We start from the raw sequence: 17,209 nt of genomic DNA on the forward strand, positions 1-17,209 counted from the left end.
AAGATGTAGAAATTCTGAGAATATTAGTACCCCAGACACAAAGGGGTCATTGGAGCTCTGTCCCTCTTCTATGGCTTGGGACTGAACTAGCACTATTTGAGCTGCATTCCATCAGACATCTAAAGAGAAGGAACAGTTTTACATTGGCCTGCCAAAATCTGACAATATGGGGATTTATAAAAACTTCACACATTACTTCCCTGGGATTGCTCAGGTCTAACTCTTAACACAGTCCTGAAGGAAAGACATGGATTTGCAGCTGTCTAGATAGGGTAAATACTATTAGATATGACACGTATAGCTCTGCTTTCTGCAAAAGACCTCTGTACAGATCAGCACACACATGCAGAGTGAGATTTGTAAGGGTGAACTGAAAAGCAGTTTCACCCTGGAAAAGGCCCCAGCAACAATTGTTTGGTGGAAGCTACTTTACTGACCATATCACATAAAATCATCTTACTAGTCTGCAATATTTTCTCTCTGACTGCCAGCTCTGTAAACCCCCTCTGGGCTATGAAATCAATCCCAGGCTAGTTCCTTTCTTCTCTCACTACTGCAAAATGTGCTGCAAGATGAATTTCAGTCCACGGCAGCTCCTATACAACCCTCAGCTCATCAGAGAGTCTTCACAGAGGCAAGCAATTGGCCCTTAATAAATATTTCTGCTAGTACTTGGATTAGGATATAATTTCCCTATCCTACCAGCTGCACTGGTTTTTCAGGGCTGTGAAAAAGCTGTAAAGTCTTACTTTTGCCACTAGTCAGTAGGTCTGACTGTTTACACACTTAGAACAGATCTGTTGAGTAAGAAAGTACTATTTTTACAGAGGCACCTTTCAGAACAGGACAGTAATTAAAGGTCTGTTGCTCAGAGTTTTGCTAGTCTTACAGCCCGCTGCTTCCCTTCAAACCATTCTCTATGGAAGTGCAGGAGTACAGCACTCATTTCATGACTGCATGTCAGATACACTTTTTCATGCACTGAACACACGGGAAGATTTTTCAAGTCAATGACTTTCAATGGGACTTGGGTTCCTAAATGTCTTTAGCGCCTTTGAAATTGTCCCATGGGATATCCAGCTGATGAGCAGACAATCTGTAAGGTGCAGCTGCATTCCTTTCATATCTCCTAGCAAACTATCCTTCCCAGCTCCTACAACATTCTCCTTGTCCAGCGAAGATACTAAAAATCTCCTTCCATAAATCCATCTCTTTGGCCTTCAGTGCCCCTCCTAATGCTCCCACAATTTCAGGGCTAGCCCTGAGGGGATAATAAACCAAACTGAGTGCCCTGTGCTTGCTGCCAGCACTCCAGTCTGTTGAGTTCAGTCATCCACAACTGCCTACATTCTCATGACACGGGATGCAGCAAAGACTACGAGACATGATATGTGGAGCCTGGAAGCCAAGGCACAGCAGCCTTGAAGCAGCCAGAGAGAGTAGCCAGGGGGACAGATGGAGAGGCCAGGATTAAAAAAAAATTCATGCTGTAGGGAAAGGAAGGGACATTTGCAATTTGGAAAGTCTAGAGCAGTAATTCCATTGCATTAATCCCACATCAATGCTGTCAGCTCTTCTCACTCCTCTGAATCCCTGAAGGCCACACTCTGCAGGACCTAGTTTCCTATGCATGTCCTTCCCCTCTTCTGCCCTCTAAAAATACCCTATCCAACTCCTTCCCAGAAACAAAGTGCTGCCCAGGTTTCATGTCCCCTAATTTCACATCCTTAGCCTCAGTTTCCTACACTGGGTCAGGCTCACATTAGAAATGGGCAACTTGAAGAGTAGCAAAACACTCATGACCAGACCCAATTCAGGCTTACCAGTTTTCAACAACAAAAGAATCTGGCTCTAATTTTGAAACCCTAATTTATACCACATTTTGCTTTGGTTATTGATGCCATCAAATAAAAATGAAAATTGCTCAAAGTATTTGGCACTCTTCAGACTTCTCTTTTTTGTACTGAATGAAGCCAGGGCACTAGCAGAGCAGGAGTTAGTTGCAAGAAAAAGGCAAGAGATCCTGCTGCTCCTGTACTTAACAGGGGGCCAGTTCTAGGGCAGAAAATAAGACATGACTTTATGCTTCAAAATGAATGGGACATCTAGTACCCTTCAACTGCTTTCCCTACATTAGCAGAGAAAAAATAACGGAGTTATGCTGAAACAGTTTCCTGAACAGGGAAGTAAACCTTTGCACATAATGGTAACTTCAGGACTCTGTTTGTGTAGGCCTGGGATATATGAATACAGGAAATTCCCTCCTCCTGAGTGGTATCTCTCTTTTAGCTGTTCACTCCCTTTCACTAACCCTAACCAGCATGCGCAGTTTATGTGAGAGCAACTTATTAGAAAAGAATTGTTAGCCTGGAATATTAGTTGATTGCTACAGTCAAGCTTGTGTGCATGTATTGATTCTAACTCCTGGTTTTGGTTACTGGTTCATACAAATTTTCTGAAACTTACATTTTTCTGGAAAATTTTTTTCCAGGTGGGGGTCTTTGGCTAAGAAAGAAAGAAAGAAAGAAACTGGTTCAGGTGATTTTGAGAATAAGGAAGGTGAAATATATACTTATCCAATTATTAAAGTGCTTTGATCTTATATTAAAGGACTTAAGCTCCAAAATAAAGAGGAGCAGAAAACTGAAACAACACAACAACAGACGAAACCAAAAGAGAGGGTCTGATGCATAAGTACATTGCAAGTATTCAATGTGGTTTCATGTCTCTCTTATTTAAAAGCTATTATATCCTGCTCATTTGGCCTAAAATGTGGCCCTTCTTGCTTGACTCCTACAAACACATCAAAGGTATTTCTAGAGCTCCTGCGCCCCTGCAGCATCCGCTGGAGCCAAAGAGATGAAAATGTTTGAAACCTCCAAGAATTGTGTTCATGTTTATTTAGATGCCTAGCTTATGGGGCCACAATTTAAAATGTTGATTCCAAGTTTTAAAATGTTGGCCTCATTACTTAACTGGTGCCCTGATGAAATTGTGAAAAAACATCTTAGGTAAGCAAAGGGACACAGACTCCCCTAAGGATAAAATATTGCCCATTTTAAGCAAATGGAAGATTTGCCATGGGCTCAAGAGGGCCAGTGTCAGCCACAAAGGGCTACCTTGGAGAAAGCTGCAAAATGTATTAACACAGTTCAAGTTACTGTTTTGGTGGGGTTTTTGGCTGTCATGACTGAATTTGTTGCTTTTCTGTAATTAGTAAATGTTGTTTTAAAGTAAGAGCACTGTAATAGCAGGATGTCATCATAATTATTACAGTTTACATTACAATTGCAAATACAACACCATAATATATTTACCCCAACTTTTTACTTTCAAAATAGTCTTTTTTTCTTGGTAATTCACAAAAGTAAACAGAAAAAATATTAAAAATCTTTGACCATATGATTGAAAATTATCTATAGTGTTATCACTATCATATATCTATAGATATACACTTCACATATATGATACATTTGACAAATGTAAATTTAGAAAGCAGAGGTTTGCTTCCTTCCTTTCTATTCCAGTAAAGTTTCCACCTACCCGTCCTCTAGGCCTGTTCTTTCGTTTTGGAATATCTTCTTCCAAATCCTCTTCCTCATTTACTTCATCTGCATTTTCATCATTTTCTAAAACCCTCTGTGGTTGAACAATAAACAGGAATGGTTAGAAGAAAACAAGGTGACACATAGCCAACTGCTGCTCTTTACCACAGAGACTGCACATTATTAAATTACAGTTGATCAATGATACAATGCCAAATCAGATCCCAGAACCCCTACTTCTTTCCACTAAAGCAAAATGCTTTCCCTTCCACCCTCAGTTCTCCAGGGAGTTCTTATTAAAAAATACCGCTGATATCAGTCAACTATGAAAAACAGGTTCCTAAGAAATAACAGTGGCATCACTGAGCACCAATACCCCAAGACAACACAAGTATTAGAATGCATAACTGCAGGCTCTGTCTGGGAAATCGTTTGCATGATACTTTTTTTTTCTTGCACCTTAAATTGTTTTGTTTCCCTTTAATGTTGAGAATGCACTTTAAGAAGACAGAAACCAGTGGTTTCCTCCTTGGCAGCTCACAATTTTCTTTGTTTAGCAAAAACAGAGAAAATTCCTCCATGTATTCCAGCATGTTTGGTGGATCTAGAAAGTAACATCTTTCAGGGCATACACCACAGGTACAACCCTGTAATCTGGAAGCAGGGGTCTGGCTGCATGCGAACGCTGTGGAAGTACAGGTCTCACTGAAGTTAATAGGAACAATAGCAACAGTTCCTTCAATACATTATTTAATAGGAAAAATAAGTCATCATCTTACATAATTGTATGATGTCCAAGCCAGGGAATTTAAATACTTTCATCTTCATCTTTTGAAATGTAACCTCTCCAGAATCAAACACAGGCTGGACATCCTGAATAACTGCACAAGTCAGACATGGCATGGACAAAGGCAAGACCAATCATCACAACACTACTGTGGAAAGAGGCCCTGTTGACATGTCTGCTAGAAATACAGAAATGGGTCCCAGCCACTCCTGCCATTCATGGTGCAGTGCCAATTTGTAAGGGACTAATCTGGAATGACTAATTTATCTTTGCCATGCCACCCTTCATTTAAATTACAACATGCAGCCATGACGCATAATGAGTGACAATAAACTTATGGGGAAGTTTTTCAGTCTTACTGTATTTGTCCCTGCCCTGTAAAATTTCTACTTAACAGCTATTTGAGAGCCAGCAGAGGGAGAACAGGAGCAAGTCACAGTTGCTTTCTCTTTTCTGCATACCTCAAGCACCAAATTCTGAATTTGTGGGAAAGAATACAACAGAAATTTCCCTTTTAAAAAACCCTGTATTTGGAAGACCAACTATACAGGTTTACTCTTATTTTATCAGCTAACTTTTTAAGACTAATATTGGACAGTATCCCTTTTGAAAAGTACGAACAATTTTTAAAACATGGTAGAGGATCAAGTCTTCATCTGGTTTTTGCTCCTTTTATTTTTACATCTCAGGAGGCTATTAATAAGGTCAGACCATTATGAAATAAAATTTCACAAAATGCTACAGTACTAAATACTAGAGGGTGTAAAAGATAAGCAAGTTCCAGTTCTGCATATATAAAATGTTTCTTAGAAATACATGCAATTGCATACATTAATTGGCTTCATTTTAGGAAACCGAAGCATTTGGAAAATGTTGCACATGAGGAGGCTAGTGGTAAGTAAGAAAATAAACAAACTTACTGATATGAGTTTATAGTTTCACATTGCTTCCTATCTTGAAGTATCTCCAAAAAAAGAGAAGACTGCAACCATATTGTATGTGGGAGTGGAAGAAGCTACTTTACCACAATAATAATAATAATTCACAAGAGCAGTTAAGAGAAGTATTACAAACCACTTTCTTTCTTTAAAATTGCAGCATCAATTTAGGAACAGATAGTAAGTAACCAAGTGTGAATCTGGTGACACTGCCAGGGTAATGACTTTAATCCTTGATAGAATGGGCATAGCCTTTCTGATGCATCGTCAAAAGGCTATTCAAAGCCTTCTCCAGCAAACAATGGAGAGACACATTCAATACCAATTTACTGTAGGGCAAAATCCTCAAGGCTGTTAAGTAACAACTGTGCAGCAGGTCCCAATGACGCCATCTATTTAGCAGGGGGAACCCGCACCCTTTTTAGCAAAGTAACTTTTCTTTTCCTATTCTGTCTTTCTAAAACAGTTTCCCAGCCTGATGTACTTCAGTATAGCTAAGCACCAAGTCTTCTTCTGACAGATATTATGAGCATGAGAGGGGGGTAAGTGGCTGGGGCTGAGGTGGGAATTACAATTATGTCTATCCCACCTGCTCACTTTCATCACCACTGAGGCCAGGCCCTTTCACGTTACAGCACAGAAGAGCATGCAAAGGAACAAAACAGATTTGCCTTCTCTTATTTGTCATGTGAATAAAAGGCACTGATCATGATTTTGATCTGGTACAGTCTAGCTGCCAGGTGCCGAAGTACACACTGAAAGCTGGAGCTGGCTACTAGCAAATGCTTCGGCAGTCGTTGTACAGACCAAATCCAGATAAGCTGTGCTTGCATAACAAGCAAACAGCAAGACATGCCTTTTGCATCTGTTCTGATGAAACTAACATGCAGGTGACAGGTCACAGCTATGGTCGTTTAGCTGATAACTTTTTGTAGATTTTTGCACCCCCCTCCCTGCTCTGCAATGCCCAGGCTTGTGCCAGTTCCACCATTACTGAAGTATCTTTCCTTGGACTGCTTCTGGGGATAATTTGGAAGCTCAATTGCACAGCAACATCCAAAGGCATCTCATTTTTGTCAGTCTCATAAGGATGCTGCACCATGACTTCTTGTGAACTCAGAAGCAGGTATAAACAGAGCTTTAGGGCTCTCAGGCTTAATAGACCCAGATACACTACTGAAGAAGGAGACACAGAGCAGGCCTCTTGCAAGCTTTTTCCCACTCCACTAGCATGGGATGCTTCCTTTTTGATGGTGCTCCTTCACCTGTGTAACTGGGAACAGGAGACCTAATTTTGCTGCCCTCACATGTGTGAAATTTCTAGGAAATAGACCAGTAGGTCTGAGCTCTAAGTAATATAGATCTGATGCCCATGCTTTTCTGTTTCATTTGTCATGGCGTTGTCCACTCAATTTTTTACTAGTTTTAGGTATAGATGCAACATGTTATATCTCAGCCAAAATTACCAATTTTGACACATTTGCCAATGGCTTTCACTAAAAATCACTAATTTTGGTGGTTTAGCATCACCAAAGATGTGCTGCTGTGGGAGAGACCCACTTTCCTAGCAATATAAAGATGCCTTTATAAAGTGACATGCATTTATATAAGAACACTTTATATTAGCTGATTTCTTTCTATGACAGACCCACAAATGTTTTTCTACTTTTAATTGTTAAAGGATGAAATGGAATCTTGACAAATAACTTTCAAATCATAATGTGTGTGAAGAGGCAATATTTCTCATACTTGCATCACTAATAATAACTGAGATAATTAAGATTAGAATATTTTTAATTATTTATTTTGCTTGTATACTTCCTGAAGACTTCTTAGTATAAAATGACACATTTTTGTCAACAGTCAGCAACTGTGAATCCAAATTCAAATCCACCTCCAAATTCACTTTAAATATGAGGCACTAAAATTCAGTTTATGGTTGGGACCCATCTCTGCTTGTCAGTTTTATATGCAACCATCTCATAGAGCTGCAAAACAAATCCCAGCATAGGAACTGTGCAGAACGCAGCCAAACGAGCGATATTCTTGTGACAGGAGAACTGTACGAGATCCCAAGTTCATTTTGAGCATCACAGTGTAGCACAATGGTTTGATAACATTTTGACAGTAGAATGACACAACTATCAACAGATGCACTGTTCTGCCACAGGACAAAATCTGCTAGGCTTAAAGACAAATTGTAAAATTGAGCCCTGCTGTCAGGGCATGGGGCTCTCCTTTACCTGGATTTCTTGTATAGTGTCTTCTTCTTTAGTATCTGTTTTTTTCTCTATTCCCTCTCCACGCAGCAAGGCTTCCAGAGTTGTACTTTCTGAGGTGAACCCATCTTTTTTCAGAGGCAGATCAACTTCTGAAAAACAAAACACACTGACTGTGTCTCCCCCAGACAGCTAACAAGCAGAAGGACAGACATGACAAGCAGAATACTGACAGACTTTCAAGCTTGTTTCTATCTTGAAGGAGAGTTCTTCAAGCTCTTTTTTTAACTGCTAAGGATCTCCATATAGTATTAATTTCTGTCTTACTGAAAACCTCGAATCTTTTCAATTGCTGTGCTTGCTTACAGGAAAAAAAGGCTGGACGTATTGTAGCAGAGGAAATAAATGGGGGAAAAATCCTTCTCCTTTATGTAAACTCCCTCTGGTTCAAACAAAGAACAAAACCAGGACTTTCTAAGATACTGAAATAACAAATATGAAGATCTGATCTCCTGAAGTAGAAAAGTAGTTTAATGCAATTTATTATCTGGCAGTTTATACAGCATGGCTTCAAGCAGCATTCTCCTACACCAGGGCATGTTCCACATGTGGGGAAGCAGAGACCTCGTGTGTAGGGCCAATGCTGAGAACCTGAACTGCAAAAACAAAGGGACGTGTCTTGAATTTTCACATAATACTGACTAGATTAAATCTTCAGTTTGTTTTAAATGGACCTACACCAATGAAGAAACACCAGTCAGTACAGCTATGAGTGCAGAATCTAGCCGATAAAACAGGACGGCCCCCAACCACTGCAGGAAGAGCCAGAGGCTGGCTTGGGGGCAGGCCTGGGGCACAGGACTCCAAAGACTGCAGGTTTATGAGGAAGCTTGATGCAACTTGCCGTACAAGTGGAAGAATAGAGTTTTATTCCCCCTTCTGAATGCCGCTACTAGATTATGTAGTGCAGCGGACAGGCAAATAACAGCACGTTAATTTTAGCAAGATGTTAAAATACACCTAGGGAAGAATTCAGTTTTCCTTGTAGATCCTGGCCTCTACCCTGCTCATGGAGGGGTTCATTCAGAGTAATCCTATGGCAGAAAGACATCGTGAATGTCTTTTTACCTGACAATGTCAGGTATAGATTTCTCAAGTACTCTGTCGTTTCTAAAAGGAATTCCTTCCTCTAGGTCAATAGATTTATAAAGTAATAATGTACAGGACTAATGCTTACAAATCAGCATCTGGTGTCCTTATTTCACAGCTCTGTCCACTGCTCATCTTTTAGGACTGTGTTGTGCTCCCCAGTCTGCCTAAAACTCCCTGCCTTTCTATCACCATGAGTTGTAAACTCCGCAGGGCAGAAATTCATGTTTATAAAGTCCCAAAACACTCCTGCAATCCAAATAATGAATGAACACCTCCACCTGGGACAGTAAAGTATAATCTGTTTCTTGGGGCAATTGCATCCCAGGAATATGTTTATTCTATATATGAAAAACTCTAAGCCAGCAAATGATTCAGGGTCCCTGATCAGTGCTTCTACAACATGCTTGCCCAAGTCTTCTGAAGTGAGAGAGCATTGCTCAGCCAATAACCACAGAAAATCCAGCAAAAATTCCAGCAAAAGCTGTTCTATTCATGGAGGGAAAGGCTGAGTACAAACCATGCAGAAGACCCAAACCACTGGGATTTTCAAAGGAAACTCCCAGGACAACCCACACAATGGGATGGGGTCAACTGTGAATTGAACCCCCTTCTCATCACAAGGAAGTCTATTCAATCGGGCCTCTGTCTTCAGCACAGAGCTCAGCGTACCCACCCCATTATGCCACCTTCCCCAACTTCTCCCTTACTTGAGCTATAAGAGACAGAGAAGACAACAGAGAATCATACAGATTGAGTTTCCCTGTATGAACTCCTTGTGCCTCCCTCTGGATGCTAAATTCAGACATTTCAATAGAAAGAAGGGATTTTAGAGTCGGTTTACATGCAAATCCCAACACTTTAACCTAAATTCACTAAGAAACCTCCATAATCACATCTGGCTATGGGCTTGGCCTGGTTTGAAAGTCCTGTGCATAGGTGCAAAAGAGCATTTGCTCTGTATTTAGAACCTTGTGGGACTGCAAAGCCCAAGGGGTCATCATATATTCAGCAAGAGAAGAAGCTTCAAGCAAGCTCAAGGGCATCAGAAACAAACATGTCTTCACTGTGACAAGCTGTGCCTGCCTCTGGATACTGATACACTCAGCAAACAAATGCATTAGAAAAAGGAATGAGCAAGGAAGGGTTGAGAGATAAGTAGAACATATATGAAAGTACAGCTACTCCCTGTTTGTCCCAAAGATTCTGAACATTAAGTTGGAGGGAATGACAGGCTTCAAGGTCAAAAACCAGCAGCTGTCTTTAATAGACACGTTTGTTTTGTATGGTGCTGCTCTCCAACACTCCAGGAGACTTTTCATCCAAAACTCTTAGAGCATTTTTTAATTATTAAATTTAATATCCCACTGACAAGGTAGTGTGAGGTAATACTTTCATTCCCAGTTTACTGATGGGGAGATGAGTCACCAAGAAGTTAAATTAGTGAGCAGGAAATCTGGTGAAAAGAAACTCAGGACAGCTGCCTCCCATTTGCCCACTAAGCTAACTGCTATTAAACTCCTTCATTTTCTTCTCCACTGGTAGCTTCTAAGAGTCCATTTTCATTCCTGAGTAGCTCTAGAAAGTAGGAAATGACAGACACTATCTTATCTGGAATGTAAAGTTTACAGTATAAAAACCTTCACAGGTCCAAAGACAACATCTTAGTAATGAATCCAAACTTTAGAATGAATTCAGTCCTTCCTGGAAGATGGCTAGTCTGTAAAGGATACAGTAATAAAGACAGTAAACTATGTTTCCAAACCACTTTTTGAACCCTCAAAGACAAAAGTCTTCAAAAACCTAAAAGATAGTTCAGTTAACCTAAAGTAGTTAAACACCAGTAAGGATCATTACATTAATTTCACTGAATCCCTAATTTTCTCTTTCCTATTGAACTCTCTAGGATTTTCCTACAAAAGCTAGAAAAGTATATTTTTTTTTCTTATGCCTGTACCCTAAAGAAAACGGAGAAGCCAACTAAACGGCTGAAATGTAGTTTTCATGTGAAAGATCAAGGCTTCCCCCAGACCACAGGAACTGCTGTGTGGAAGCAAGGTGGGTCTGTTCCACCCATGTCCTGCTTATGAAGGTACCAGCCAGTGTCAGAAGCTTCAAACAAGGCCAGAGAGAGACTCTTCTAGGCTTGAGAAATTAAGCCATGACCCCACACACGCCTCTGTTTGCTTTGATACTTGTTGGGCTATACTGTGCAGTCACATTGGATGCTGCAGAAGAAAGTATAAGTATCTGTCATGAGAGAAATTCAAAGAAAATAATCTACCCTAATACTGCATTTCACCCTCATCTCTAACACGTCAGTCCTGAGGGATAAATGCAGTATCACTTCCAGTTATCCTAAATCTGGCTTTCCTGGAAATACACAGAATAGCCAGGCCTTTTCTGAATTTTGATACACTTTTGCCCTTGATGTTTTCCCACCTGAGTTCAACAGTTAAACTGTGGTTTGAAAGAAGGAGTGTTTCATCTTATTTATTGCCTGCCCCCTTGTTCCTGCTATGAGACATGTAATACTCTGCTGTGGCAAGATTTCCACATGGCTTTGTCCTGTCAGACCTCTCTGAACTTCCTTTTATTCCTCAATAATCTTCCTAAGATGGACCAGTACTGCACCCAATATTTTCAGATGAAACCACATGCCCGTTTAAACAAATGCATTACAATATTCTTTATATCACTCCTCCGGCAGTGCCCTGCAGTGTTCAACCTGCACACTAAGCAGAATTAGGAACCTTGTAACAGGGACAAGAATTTCCCATACGTAATACATTCAAACACACAGGTAACAAGTTAAAATGTCCATCCTGCTGCCCATTCACCAAGCACTTTCAGATCTCCCCAGGGAGGCCCACCCAGATCTCCCTGGCCATGATGGCTCTAAACGATTTTGTACATGCTTTTCCTTGGTAGGGGGCAGTGGGGGAAGTCAGTTAGTTAGAACCTCCTATACCATCATTTCCCAGGTGCTTTATTGCTTATACCTAATTACTGTTTCAATCAATTTCTCAAACGTTCATGTAGAATTTATGGGTCTTTAAATCCTTGAATCACATCCAAATCCTTTTAAAATATAGGTAATAACATTTGCTACCCACTAATTGTTCTAAATTCTTTCTATTGCAACTCCTAGATTCTATCACAAGCTCTTCTTCAGACTTTGTGGTTTAAGAGAACATAATCTTTATTACAAGTAATGACTACAAGTAAAAGCACTGTAACTAAAAGCTTACTCTTTTATATAAAGATTTCAAGAAGGTTTGTAGGTAAATTTCTTTTTGGTTACTATTGCAAATGCAATAGCACCTGGTTAGTGTAGGAGATATGGGGAACAGTCAGAACCATACAAAATGGAAGTGCCCAAACAACAAAAACCATCAATGAAAAATAAAATGTTATTTAAGAATTCTTCCTGGTTTAATAAACCATGGTAATATTGGTGTCACAGCTAAATATTGTGCATATATTAAAATTCAAATATGTGTGTGTGCATATAATTTATGTTTCTTAACTTGGCAGAGTCCCTTTCATAGTGATTAAATTAACATGGTTATTTCTGCTTACCAGCTCAGTGCAGCAAACTCTCTATTTATCAGGGTCCTTAGACTGAGGTGGTAGAATTTGAACAAGCACCCATGCCAGCATCATTCCTGTATCTGTTTTGTATTGAACTGCTGCCTCCAAAAGAAGCACATTTTCACAAACCCTATGAAATGGTAGGCTTTTTCAAGTTTTGATTCACCAAAATAGCTGCAAATTCCTGTCCTTAAATATGCTACTTTTGGTTTACAACGCATTGGGAGCTAAGCAACTTTTCAATGTTTCTTTGAAACATAAATTAAAAACAACCATCCCTTTTTCTATACAGTGCAATGTATTTGTTTTACAATGGATCATTTCCATCTCCACAGTAGCAGCTGCCACCCAAGCCATCATCTCTGTGCACTCGTAAGCAGCTCCATTTCCAGTTCTAATTGGGAACAGAGATACTTATTGGGTGAGTTCCAGCATGATCTATCATGCCAGAGACAGCTACTATGCAAACCAAAGCAATCCAGCTTCCAAAAACCCTCTTAGACAAACACTGACTTTGCACATAGATTTTTGCATTTTTGTTTCTTGGTGATGGTTTTTTTGAACATAAAAGTGCCAAAGGAAACTATATATTAAGAGTCCGTGAAGTGTTGTTTAGGATGGATAAATCCAAGGATATTACCTTAATAACCACTACCTCTTTAAAATCATATAGGTGGTCTAAAAAAGCCACCTAATTCACAGCAAACAGAACTACTGCTGAGTAAATGCAGCCACTAAGCTCATTAAGAGGATGTGGCAGGATGTGTCTGAAAGTGCAGTGCAGTGGCTCAGCAAGCAATTAAATCCCATGACAGTTTAAAATGAGAATCTATCAGTGTCACAAGAGTGTGAAGCCTCAGCATCTCTGCTGTTCCCACCCCCAGCATTTTATTTATGATGGCGTATTGGGAACATGGGAAGTCAAAAAGATTATAATGAAATATGCCATATAAAAACCAGATTAAGCCTGCTCTTCTTTGGGGAAATATGCAGAGAGAGAAGCTGTCTGTTAGCTGTCGAGTTTGCAAAAGATACCATCTTTTGGGATGGTGCTCTCTGCCAGCAGACAGAGTGCCCCAGGGGAAATGGTGGTGAAAAACCCAGACAAGCAGCATCCATCCATCCATCATACGCTCATCTCCACATCTCCAAGGCACAAATATAGCGCTAGAGTGCAAAGGGTGGGGGCAGGGGGGATGGAATCCCTTAAGAAAGAGGAGACAATGCCATATGTGAATAACTGGATTTTGTAGGTTTTCTGTGCATGCACAACCAGACTCTCCTTAGCTTGTTCGTTTGCTTGCTTGCTTCTTACGTTCATGGCCAGTACAGTGATTTGTCAGTGTCCTTGGAAATGATGCATTCACGGCAGTGACCAGAACCAGGTATACTAAAGGCAGGGCTCTGCAAGCTTTTTTTGTAAGCATGCCTCTGCCAGCACAGCGCAGCACAGATCTTTACGTCTCCCACAGATCTGGACCTTCAAACCCCTTCTTTCACTGCACCATCTCCTGCTATTCCAGGTGCAGATGCTCACATTATTGCTGTCATGCTTTAATCCTGACATTCTACAGTCCCTGTTCTCCCAACACTACTGCAGTTCAGCACCCATCCGTAGCAAATGTGTCAGTGCCAGTTCTGCACTTACAATCCTCTCCAACCCTGGTCCACCGGACCTCCTGCCAGCCCAGCACTGGGCCTCCCATGAGGCTAGACTACTGATAACACAGACTCTCACAATGCATCCATAAAGCCAAACAAATGCCCCTAGAGACTAGTAAACATCAAATTCACTTTATTTTTAATCCAAGCCAGACACAATAAAGCCATGGCTGTACTGGAGATTGTAAGGCTACTCCAGTAACTCTTTGTCTCATCTGCCAATTCCACCCTGAAACCTCATGTATATTATTGTACTCTCAAGGTAAACAGGGTCATGGCAAGAACAAGAATCCAGTCAGAGAATGATAAACCGGTTTTAGAAGCAAGAGTACTTGAAAACAACACAGTATTTGTTTCCTCAGAAACAAACCGTTTTGTGTAGAAAGAATAGTTCAGAGGACTACCTGCCATTAAATGAAAACCCCTCTTCAGGCTGGAGTTGTGAGATCCTACAAAGCTCTTAAATGAATCTTACTAAACGCTTGTTGCAAATTTTAGGCACTACTGAGATTTGCCCTAGGGAGCACCAGTTGAATAGAAAATCCCAATGTCTCCTTAGCACCTCTTCCTGCAAAGCTGCTAGTCTCATGGTGAGGTTGAGGGGGAGCATGGGGCAGGGACAGAAAGTGAACAGATGGAAGAAGACAGAGAAAGCTATGATATGGGGGGACTGGACACTTTCACTCTTCAGCCTAGGCGTAAACAGCAGAAAAATCAGAGGACAACTTTGAGTTTTATGACCAGGATCCAATGGAAAGCTTCTATCAGCCCCTAGCTAAAATATGTCCCAGGAGGCTACAACAAAACAGGAGGGAGAAATGAGGCTGCAGAAAACAGCAGAGGCCTTCAAACATAAGCATAAGCATTGTTTAATTTAACCCATCATCAAAATGTGGACTTTACAAGCAGCTGTATTTTTTTGGCAGACTAGAATGCCTCTGTAAATTCTCCCAATAAAAAAAACCCAGCCCTCCTGTCAGTTGTCTCTTGGAAGTTCTTTACAGATTTATTTCTCAGCACAGATATAAATCATTGTCACATATAATATACTGTACCCGCTTCTCAAAGACTGCCAAATTACAGTATCAGGCTAAATGCTGGATCAGGTAACTACCCTCAGGGCTCAAATCATAAAGGAATATTTCCATTCAATAACATTATTCTAGCAATCATTTGAGTTCTGGTCACTCCTGCATTTGCGTTCTACATGGGCTTACACTGCACCAGGATTTCTGCGGCATCAGGCAACACTGTAGGCAATATCAAGTGACAGAGGCTGGGTATCTGCTACAATTCAGAGAAAATTCCTGAGCACAAAGTCTGTTCTTCGGGGCTTTGCATCACTCTTAACAGGGCTTCTGGTCTGTTTGGAGTAAGACAATAACTTGGCCTACCTATCTGCAAGTGGTCAATATAGATACACTCACATATGGATGGCCCTTTTGACCCATCAGAAGAGTCAGAATCTGATTATTGTCCCGTAACCAGACAGCTATTAGCAAACACCAGTCACCCCTACAACAGACAGCCGGGCCAGTCACCCCAATGCTGCACACTCTGCAAATGGTAACAGGGAGCAGACCTCCACTGCAATCAACTGTACTGTTTCCATATGTGACAGCACTGAACGAAACCGCTCGTACTGAATGCAAACTCATACATAAACCATGCATAAAACCAACCATGCCCTAACCTTGCTGCAAATTCTGTGAGATTCTACATAGCTTCTCCTCTTCCTTTACCAAGCACAGTGGAGGGGATACCTTTAGTAACAGATAAATCTCTGTAATGCAGTTATCTCTCAACTGCAGTGCACAAGCATCCCAATTAATTCAGTCCAGGCCTAGCAGAGCCGGCACTAAGCCAGAGCTGATAAACCTGCCAAAGCCAATCTGAGTCCTGCAATGATTCTTGGGAGCCTGCTCTATGCTTTCTCATGCTCCGGACTGAGGGGGGTTATGTGCTTGAGTGCAGTGCTCAGCTCTGGCTGGCTCCACGTGCTCACATTATGCAGCAGCTCCATTCTAAAACCCAAAGCACTGGGGAGCCTGCAGAGACACCCAGTCAGCTCTGAAGGCATCAGCAAGGATGCAGCAGGGCTTATTAGCATCTCTCAGCCAGATTACAGGTGTCCTGGTCCTGATCCTGCACCTCTGTCTGCAAAGCTCCCACTTGAGGAAGACGGTGCTCTGCAAGCCAGGCAGGCCTGGGAAGCAGGATAGCCACATTCACATGGTGTGGTGTTTGAAGTCAGTCACATCAAGCAGAGCTGGTTCAGCGTCCCCAGCTCAGTAAATACCAAATCTGCATAAACCACTGAAGAAGAGAAAGGCCACAGCAAAGTGGCAATGATTTTTGGATAGGATAGGGAACAGTCACCCGAGACACTGCCCTTGGCATCGCTGCTGTCTCACCATGTATGTGATCTTGGGCCAAACTCTAACAAAGGTACCCTCTGCTCTTCCATCATCTGTCAAGTGGAGATAGCCTTCATCTATCCTCTGGGGTTTGGTAGGGACTGTTTAATATTCATAGGTATTCAGGCATTCAAATAAAATGGACCAAAAATACAAGGTGTTCTTATAGGCTCTCAGGAAGTCAGGTTTAAAACCACTTTTTTTTCCAGTCAACAAGAACACTGGAAAAGCAAGACTAGTTCCATGGATAGCAGATTTCAGTGGCCAATTCACAAATTCCAAGGATAAGGATAATATTTACTCATATGGTAAGATGCATCTGACAGACGAAGCTATATAACTGAAAAATGTTACTATAAAAATGAAAGCTTGTAATAGAAAAATAGCATGGGTTGCTAGTAGGTATCCTTTCAGAAATGAGAAAGAACAAAGCAAATAATCTACTGAGATGCTCAGATCTCTTGCCACAAAAAGGCAAGAAATTCCAAGAGGCCTATAAAGCGTTTAGACAAAAAGGTGAACTCTAGAATTAATAACAGAACGGTAAACAGGAAGATTAATGGCACCAGAGAAAATGCAGATGGTGAAGCCCAGCCTGCAGGCTCAGCAAGACTCTGAATAGGGAGGGGGAAAAAGGCAAGGTGTAAACAAGGTGACCTTCAAAGCCACGGGAATGCCTGCCAACAGGCCAGCCAGAGGGCATCCCAAGACACAGATGTGCCATCTGGGGTAGGCTGTCTCATGACAACATGAACAAGATTTGTCTTTTTCAAAATTTGCAGGGAGGCAAAATGGGTAGCAGCAGAAAATATGGCCGTTCATTCAAAAGGGGCACAATTAAATGCACAGGTTGGAAAAGGATGCTGTCTATTTTGTAAAGAAAATACAAAAGAATTCC

At 41.1% G+C, this 17,209-nt stretch overlaps 1 protein-coding gene across 10 annotated transcripts in view; it reads right to left on the reverse strand.

Annotated features, from left to right (window-relative positions):
- Nucleotides 1–17,209, reverse strand: part of DPF3 (double PHD fingers 3) — a 185,925-nt gene that overhangs the window by 54,349 nt on the left and 114,367 nt on the right. For 7 of the 10 annotated variants that reach the window (XR_013929788.1, XM_080397651.1, XM_080397650.1 and 4 more), the window contains 3 exons: nt 7,514–7,641; nt 3,544–3,639; nt 2,467–2,505 (listed from right to left, as the gene is read on the reverse strand). Coding sequence is in view for 8 of the 10 variants with exons in the window: in XM_080397651.1 (XP_080253777.1) it covers nt 2,467–2,505; nt 3,544–3,639; nt 7,514–7,641 (263 nt within the window). In the remaining 2 variants the exon portion in view is untranslated. The remainder of the gene's footprint in view (nt 1–2,466; nt 2,506–3,543; nt 3,640–7,513; nt 7,642–17,209) is intronic. The other 3 variants (XR_013929787.1, XM_080397653.1, XM_080397652.1) reach the window with 1 other exon arrangement.

This window comes from Falco punctatus, assembly GCF_963210335.1.
Source record: "Falco punctatus genome assembly, chromosome: 7".
Lineage (NCBI taxonomy): Eukaryota > Metazoa > Chordata > Aves > Falconiformes > Falconidae > Falco > Falco punctatus.